At 33.3% G+C, this 9,588-nt stretch overlaps 1 protein-coding gene across 1 annotated transcript; it reads left to right on the forward strand.

Moving 5' to 3' along the window:
* Positions 1 to 3,761: 3,761 nt before the first annotated feature.
* On the forward strand, positions 3,762 to 8,512 carry LOC142610536 (tubulin beta-5 chain). Its single transcript, XM_075782360.1, has 4 exons — positions 3,762 to 3,860; positions 5,215 to 5,613; positions 6,111 to 6,380; positions 7,550 to 8,512. Exons 2-4 carry the CDS (start codon positions 5,220 to 5,222, stop codon positions 8,233 to 8,235), a joined length of 1,350 nt encoding a protein of 449 aa, XP_075638475.1. The 5' UTR covers positions 3,762 to 3,860; positions 5,215 to 5,219; the 3' UTR covers positions 8,236 to 8,512.
* Positions 8,513 to 9,588: the final 1,076 nt, after the last annotated feature.

Below are 9,588 nucleotides of genomic sequence, written 5' to 3' on the forward strand. Positions count from 1 at the left end.
CTGCCGGCTGTCCCAGAGATCTGGTCAGTTAGATCAACCACTAGTTTGGTTTGTTTAATCCTAAGTTCCTAACCAGAGTTTGAATGTTTTGGGTATTTTATTTTTACTTTTTTATTTCGAAAGCCAAAAAAAAAATGATAAAAAAATTTCACATCTGACGTGACAGATTGTTGGTGATAGATAAAAAAAAAATTAATAAAGAATGTAAAAGACAATCAGTAAGAACTTACTAACTCAATTTAAAAAAAAAATGCTATTAAATTTTGTGTACATGTAGAGCCCCGTTGGGCCGGATGAGTACAAGCTTCAACTTATATGAGTTTTTAACTTTTTTTTGGTATTATTTATGAGTTTTATTGCATTCTTTAGTATTATTTATGAGTTTCATTGTACTATTCAGTTAACTTTTAACTTTATTTTTTATTCTTTTAACAAAAAAATTTCAACAAACCTAAATTGTTACTGTTTTTTTATATTATTTTATTCTTGGTGATTCTTATTTTTTTAAATTTATGTTCATGGATATTTGGTGACAGAGTGGCGGTCACATGTCAACAAACCTTATCTCATGTGGCCTGCTGCAATTTCTTTAGGCCAGTTTTGTCCCTTTGCTAAGTTTGCTTGTACACACAAAATGAAATGCAGACTCACCACTCACACGCCTTCTAAAACAAAGTGGCATGTATGATTTAGTACAAAGCAAACATAAATAATTTTGCAAAGTCTGCAATCATTAAAAATCGATAAAATGTCCAATCTAATCCAATATGGTTCACAGTTTCAATAAAAATATATATATATGGTTCACAGTCTTTTTCCACGCGCTGCTGGAATAAGTTCTTTTTTCCTCTTCTCAAAAAAAAAAAAAAAAAAAATTCTTTTTTCAGAAATTTACTATATTGACCTTTTTATCCGAAATCTTTACTGGCCAAAGAGCCTATGTCTCAAGAGAATGACCTATATGCCCATAACAAAGAGAGCTTGTGCCGGTATCGATATTATTATTACTGGTCGCTAATCCATGCGATGCATGACATAGTTAAATAAAAATTAAAAATACTTATTTTACTCAAAGGTTTGACATAACTTTAAAAAATGTATAACTTGAAAATGAATGAAAATAAGTAATTTTTTGTTCAACATAATGATTTAGAAAAATTCTTTTTCTTTCATATCACTGGTTTCACATAACACATTCTGGCGTGGGCTATTCTATGCTGATGACTTCACATAATACTCAACTACAATTAAATCTATTATCCACTACTAATCTAATCTATGTTATCTTGATAGTAGATTTACAAATTGCATTCTTATATTTTTAGAGCTTGCCACGTCATTATTATTATGTATATATAATATAAAACCGAAATTTTTGACTTTTTGAGAGACTTACGTTAGAATTAGGATTAAAAAAAAAATTATAATTTTTTTTAATTAGACCTCATGTTAGAATTTTTTTTTTAAAAGGACTCACTTTAGGTTTAAAAAAAAAAAAATAAAGACTCACGTAAAAAAAAAAAAAAAACTTTAGGATTAAGGAAACGAGAGAGAGAGACTCTTATTAGGACTCTCTCACTATTTAGTTTAAAAAATTTATAAATTAAAATGGTGAGAAAAAAAGAAAGAGAGACTCCTATTAAGACTCACTATTTAGTTTAAAAAATAATTTTTTTTTATAAATTAAAATGATGATGTGGAAAATTGTAGGAGTTTCAGAAGTTTCGGTTATATATATATATATAGATTATTTTTAATCAAACTGCATTATTATTAATTTAATACTTATATATTGGGGTTCTTTTTTTGACAATCAAGGATATTCAAACATCTTCTAACATGTGACTATTTCCTTTGGAGTATGCAGTCCTCTTATCCTACACATATTAAATTATTACAATGAGAGATCCTTAGGGGTGGCCCAAAGATAAATGTAAGAGATTTCGAATTCAGGATCTCATAAATATCATAAGGCCTGAACACTCACAATAAATATGCTAAAATAACTCAAAAGTTATTTTAGCATCTCAACCACACAAAAAAGGCCCTACAACAAAGTTACTATAGCTAAAATATTTAGCTATATTTACCTTCATGCTACAATGACATGTTGATAACAACTTACTGTAGCATAAAGGTAAACATAAAAAAAAAAAAAAAAAAAATTATTACTTCTCTCTCATTGTTCTCTTTCATTTCTTCTCTCTTTTTCTCTCATTGGTCTCACTTTCTTCTCTCTTTTCTCCTGTCATTGGCCTTTGGGTTTCTTTCACTTTCTTCTTTCACCCCAAGAGGAAAATTTTGAGATTTTGGGTTTGGGTCTGAGCAAAATCAAAAGAAATGAAGTTTGGGTTTGAGCAAAAAAAAAAAAAATCAAAAGAAATGAAATTTGGGTCTAAGCAAAATCAAAAGAAAGGAAGCTAGATAAAGGATGGCCGGAGCAAGGGTTGTCGAGAGAGGATGGCTAGAGCATGGGTTTGTGGAGGTGGTGAGTGTGGCTTTGTGGAGGATGGCTAGAGTGTGGCGGTGGTTGGTTGTGGGTTTGTGGAGTTTGGGCTGTGGGTTTGGGGTTGTGGACTTATGGGTTTGGTTCAGATGAAAAAAGAAGAAGAGAGTCCAAAAAGAGGAGAAGAAGAAAGAGAGAAATGAATAAAAAAAATGATAAGGAGAGAGAGAGAGAGAGATGAATAAAAAAAATGAATAGCTTTTAGGTAATGTGAAAAATAGAAATTTTGATGTAAGTTGTATTGTAAAGTGTGTTGTTAAAATAAATAAAGTAGTTCTTTAAGTTGCTAAATGCTAAAAATTTTAGCTTCTCTACTGTTAGGAACCATTAAGCCAACCCTTTGAAGTAATTTTAGGGATATTTGGATTGGGGTAAAATGGTTATATATAATCTATTTTGTAGAAAAAAACGTAAAATGAATTCATATATATATATATATGTTTATACTTTATGCATAATTTTAAATTACAAAAACTTGTAAATTAAACAATTTATTGATGACATAACTATTAATCTTTAATTTTTTTAGAAACTTTGCAAGCATGAAGGATATAAGAAGAAGAAGTAATTCAATGACGGATTTGTCAAAATTCATAACCAATAAAAAAATATTGAGTAATATAGTTTTAGGTTACAACTAATTTTGTAGTTAAACTTTATCATATATTTTTCGTTAAGTGTACATAAACTTGGCATACATGTTTAGTTTGTCTAATAAAATGATGGCATATGTCATAATGAAAATAACGTGACATTATTTTATCAAACGAACTAAACACGCATATTAAATTTATGTGATACTTAATGAAAAATTTAAATGGAAAGACTGTTAATGCAAACGAAATATATTCAAGGGGTAAATCTTAAAATTTAAAATTTTAGTGTGTCAAATTCAAAAACCTCTAAACTTTAGGGGTATAATTTACAATTTGGCCAAATATTTAATATAAAAAAAGTAGCAATATTAAATGCAATTAAAAAAAAAAATTCTGCGGTGTGTTGAATGTGTGTAACTCTAGAGAACATTCTCCGGATATTTTCAGACCGTCGTCAAAGGACATTCCAGTCATTTAAACAAAGGGCATATTTGTCAAAAAAATTTCAACCAAAATCAAAATTTAAAAAACCCAAACTCCCACTAATCTCTCCGACTAATCCCAATCCTAACCGTCCATTCCCACAATCTGACGGCATCGAACGGTCCAAGCGAATAAAGGAGGGAACCAAAACAGACCGTCCGATCTCACTCCCCACTCCCACTCCTCCATATATAAAACCTCTCCAAAGATTATCTTCTCACATATCCTCATTTCTCACACCCTCACTCTCTCAGATTTCGCTTCGTCTTCTACAGGTGAATTTCGTTGCTCTCTCTCTCTCTCTAGATCTAGAATCTTCGTTTGCATTGCTCAAGGTCTTTTCAGATTTTGCAAATCCAATGGCTAATTACCTTGTTTTACTGGTTTCTACGCTGAATTTTGGTTTTTGTTGATTAGTCTTTTTGGTTTGATGCTTTTAGATTTAGGCTTTCACTTCATTACATGTATTCTAGTGATTTGATTCTTTGATTGCTCAAGCTACAAGTACTTTGTTCGATTGCATTGGAATTATTTGATTTTTCTGTTTGCTGAAACTTCATGGACTTTGTTTGATTGCATTGGAATTTTGTTATTTCTCTTTCATGCTTCTTATTTTCTGGTAATTTATTTTTAGTTTATGAATTTTTAGAAATATTTATGTGTAATTAGAGTTTGCATTGTAGAATCACATTGTATGGAGATTTTTTTTTTGCTAGATCTGTTGATTCTTTACTATGCTGAATTCGTTTTTCTTTTATGAATGAAATTCGTCGCGTAATTTATGGTGAAATTATGTTCAATTTGTATGGTTTAGCCTCGTCATACTAGTGCTGTTGTTAGATCTCTTGCAGATCATTGGATTCACTGTCACATTGCATTGAATTCTCTGGTTGTAAGTTTTCTCACTCGATTTTTTTTCATACGAGGATTTTCTGATAAATTTTATGGTATATGTATGTATGTATGTATGTATGTATGTATGTATGTATGTATGTATGTATGTATGTATGTATGTATGTATGTATGTATGTATGTATGTATGTATGTATGTATGTATGTATGTATGTATGTATGTATGTATGTATGTATGTATGTATGTATGTATGTATGTATGTATGTATGTATTGAATAGTTTCTATCTTCTATCAATGAAATTTGTCGCAATTCATATTGTTTGCTGCGATTTTTTGCTAGATTACTTTTAGATTGCTAAATTCTCAATATATTTTCTAGAATTGCAAGTGTAATTACTTAATTGTACATTTTAGTTGGGTTTGCTTTGGTTTTAGTGAATTATGTTCAATTTGTATGGTTTAGTATCATTGGACTAGTGCTGGTGTTAGATCACTTGAGTATTATTGGATTCACTGTCACACTGCATTTAATTGAAACTTGTACAAATCTTATGATTTTGATGATTATGAGTTACATGATTGCCTTTATTTGGATTTTGGAAAATAAGATGTCCATGATGAGTTTCAATTTATGCATTGAATTGAGTGGGAATTGGTGATTTTGATTCTTGAATTGACTGAACATACTTAAAATTATATTTATTTTAGGGACTTTTTGTTGTAATTTTACAAGAGTTTTGATAGATTTGGATTTGATTTTTTGCTTTGAATTCAGGAAAAATGAGAGAGATCCTTCATATTCAGGGTGGACAGTGTGGGAACCAGATTGGTTCCAAGTTCTGGGAGGTTGTTTGTGATGAGCATGGCATTGATCCGACTGGAAGGTACATTGGGACCTCAGAACTGCAGTTGGAACGTGTAAATGTGTATTACAATGAAGCTTCGTGTGGGAGGTTTGTGCCTCGTGCCGTGCTCATGGATTTGGAGCCTGGCACCATGGACAGTGTTCGCACTGGTCCATATGGCCAGATCTTCCGTCCAGATAACTTTGTATTTGGACAATCTGGTGCTGGAAACAACTGGGCCAAGGGGCACTATACTGAGGGTGCTGAGCTTATTGATTCTGTTCTTGATGTTGTGAGAAAGGAGGCTGAGAACTGCGACTGTCTTCAAGGTATAATTACTCTATTTGGATGTACTTTATCTTCTGCAATTATTTTTATGAACGTTTCCGTATCAGTTCATTGAAGTGACAATAAATGTCTTGAAAATCTGGTGGTTTGCCTTCCGGGAGGAAGAATAGGCCTTTTTTTAATGCTAGCAGAATCTTTAGTAATTGTTCAGTTTCATTGCAAAATATGTGAGCTGCCATTAGGCTGTTTAATTCCTCTGTTGCACGAAGCCTCAAAATGCTAGAAATGCACTCAATAGGAGAATTACTGATTAGGTATTTTGGTATTGCAATGAGTAGGAAAACTAGTAGTGAATTTCTCTTTATTTGTCATCAGAAAATTGCTCAGTACTTTATCTGGTCAATTTAATTTAAGGGTAGGTAATGTATTCTGAACATAGACATGGTCTAGTGAAGATAATCACCATGAGAGCTCCAAAATTTTTATTGATTGTGTTTATGCTGTTAGGTATTTAATGATGATTTTTTTTGTACCGCAGGTTTTCAAGTGTGCCATTCTTTGGGTGGAGGAACTGGTTCTGGAATGGGTACCTTGCTTATCTCAAAAATTCGGGAGGAGTATCCTGATAGAATGATGCTCACATTCTCTGTGTTTCCTTCACCAAAGGTTTCAGATACAGTGGTTGAGCCATACAATGCTACACTTTCTGTTCATCAGCTTGTTGAGAATGCAGATGAGTGTATGGTTTTGGATAATGAGGCTTTATATGATATCTGCTTCAGGACTCTCAAGTTGACTACTCCTAGCTGTAAGTAAACATAAAAAAGCTCTTGATGTGATGTATTATATGAATATTTATTTATCAAAATGGAAATTTAATTGACTTGCTGAGTGCAAACAATCTTATCTAACTTAATTAAGGAGAGTCAGAAACATCTTAATCTCTATCCAAATGAAATTTATGTTTTAGGATTTTGGAAGCAACATGTAGATTTGACTGCGTATAAGTAGTGGTTCTTGGCGTTTTGTTCTAATACTTCTACATATACCCCTATTGTTATTGGGGAAGTGATTTTTTCAATTATGTTCCAATACAAAACTTCTACATATACCCCTGTTTTTATTGGGGAAGTGATTTTTTCAATTATGTTCCAATACTTCTATGTATACCCCTGTATTTATTTCGATGATATTTCTATTGAAAGACCCTACCTCCCCCTCCCCTGCTGTCTACCTATCAAAAAAAGAAAAAGAAATGAAAGAAAATGACATTACTTTTTCTTTGATAGAGAGGGGGTGGAGAAAAAAGAAAAATAAATGTCAGCATAAGATACCTATATTTTTATGGACCACACTATCTCTAATCATGAAGCTCTTTATGTATCTTGCTTGCTATTGAAAATGACATTACTCTTGCTTTAATAGATTGTTTGCTGCCTCAACCCCTGTTATGGTCTACATGTTGATGTTTGTTTTTCATTTTTGTTCTCCACACCCTTCATTCTGGAAAGATGTTTATAGTGAAAAACTATGGTAAACCTGAGTCCCTTGATCATCACCTTAAATGGAATTTGGGGTTTCAATTAGGCAGCTGCATCTTCCAAATGCAGTACTGTATATTGTCTTCGGTTTAGTATTTGCGTGAACCTCCTGCCCCCCCAAGTTAAGAAGTTACAGTTGAGAATTCCAACCTTGAACAGTAATTCACTCTTATTGATGTTACTTTATATATACCATTGATTTTAGGCATAACATTATGAATGGAATTTTGATATCTGCATGTTGGAAGCAGATGGTTATTTTGTTTGTCTAATTGATTACAATTCACTCACACAGATCTCAATAAAGTTGTCTCTGCATGGTTGCATACCTGGATTATGGCAAGAAATGTTTGGCTATTAAAATTTAGTTAATGTCTTCCTTGTCATTTATTGCTCAAGTATTGTGTATTAATTTGTTCTTTATACCTTGTTGCAGTTGGTGACTTGAACCATTTGATCTCTGCGACCATGAGTGGTGTCACCTGCTGCCTCAGGTTCCCTGGTCAACTCAACTCTGACCTTCGAAAGCTAGCTGTTAACTTGATCCCATTCCCTCGTCTCCACTTCTTCATGGTTGGGTTTGCACCCCTGACATCCCGTGGATCCCAGCAGTACCGTGCCCTGACTGTCCCAGAGCTGACCCAGCAAATGTGGGATTCCAAGAACATGATGTGTGCTGCTGACCCAAGGCATGGACGGTACCTCACTGCCTCTGCAATGTTTAGGGGCAAGATGAGCACCAAGGAAGTGGATGAGCAAATGATTAATGTTCAGAACAAGAACTCTTCCTACTTTGTGGAATGGATCCCTAACAATGTGAAATCAAGTGTTTGTGACATTCCACCCAGGGGGCTTTCGATGGCTTCCACCTTCATTGGAAATTCTACCTCCATCCAGGAAATGTTTAGGCGAGTGAGCGAGCAGTTTACTGCCATGTTCAGAAGGAAAGCTTTCTTGCATTGGTATACCGGAGAAGGAATGGATGAGATGGAATTCACAGAAGCAGAGAGCAATATGAATGATCTTGTGTCTGAGTACCAGCAGTACCAGGATGCCACTGCAGATGAGGAAGGGGAATATGAAGATGAGGAAGAGGAAGGAATGCAGCATGAGGATATGTGAAGGTGATGTAGTGAATATTGTATAAAACCAATGCCTCATGTTGCTGCACTATGGTATAATGATGCATTAGTATTTTTACTCTATTATCTTCATGGAGAATATTTCTCACTTAGTTTTGTATTGAGAGAGGTGTTAATTAGATTTGTGTTGAGGAAGATATCGGGTCAGTGAACCTCACTTGGAGAGGAGAGTGTGTAAAATTTGTATTTGCTCTCCAAGTTATAAACTATTAATCGTGGTGGATGAAGCAGAAAGGTTCGGCAGTGTTTGCTTATTAGTCACGTTTGTTTTTATGTTTGCACTGAGATTTGTTTTGTTACATCATTTCATCTGATGTATTATGTTTGCTTCAGGTAATCAAGTCAATTCTGGCCAATACCAAAGTTCATTGAAAATCATTGTTTGTTGAATAATACGAAAGATGTGGAAGTGGTTTTGACTTTTGAGTAAACAGTGTCTATTAAAGTCTGAATATAATTGCAATGGTACATATTTATTACATGCCATAATCATCAAAGAATATCATGTTGAAATTGGCAAGTATCATGTACATTTTGTAGTGGGTGACTTGTTCTTTTGATCAAATTGATCTTGTTTAACTTTTTAGCTGCTTTGCATTAGTTGATAAAACATTAAATTACACATGGTAGAAACGGGACCACTAGGGTTGGGTTCATAAACCTGTCACTGAACCTGACCTTTTCTTGTGAGGAAATTTTCTATATGTCGTCAATTGATTGGTTAGTTGAAGTTGTTCACAGAAAATATTCAGGTGAGCAGTTGGATTTAGTTCAAAAATGGGTGAGATGACAATGAGGGGTGAGCGAGAAGTGACGAGCAATGCGAGTGAGAATTGGCAATACAGAGCATGCCAAGCGGCAACAAGGGAAAAACGGTTCTGGCGGTGAGACTGAAAGATGAAAGACTAGGTTGGAAGGCTTTAGCAATTTGTGTAGAAGTGGAGAAAATAAAGGGAGGAGTTTTTATTTTTATTTTTATTTATTTTTATTTTATAATTTTTATTTTTAATTTTTAATCAAAATCACAAACAAGCAAAAGAGACGAAATTGGAAGGTGATAAAGAGAGAAGAATGAAATCCTAATTAGGTCTCGAAGTTCGGATTTAAGTAATTAACGCTCGGTTTGTTTGGAAGTAAAATATTTTACATGTAAAATATTTTATTTTACTGAAAACATTTTCATTTTATTGTGTTTGTTTGTCTACGTGAAAAATGAAACAAATTTCCTACTCTCACAACCCATCAAATCCAAGCAACCACCGCTAGATCAGTAAAAACCAACCCACCACCAATACATAAATCACTGGGGAATAGGTACGCTCTAATTACTTTC

The sequence above is a fragment of the Castanea sativa genome, chromosome 9 (assembly GCF_040712315.1).
Source record: "Castanea sativa cultivar Marrone di Chiusa Pesio chromosome 9, ASM4071231v1".
NCBI classification, from domain to species: Eukaryota; Viridiplantae; Streptophyta; class Magnoliopsida; order Fagales; family Fagaceae; genus Castanea; species Castanea sativa.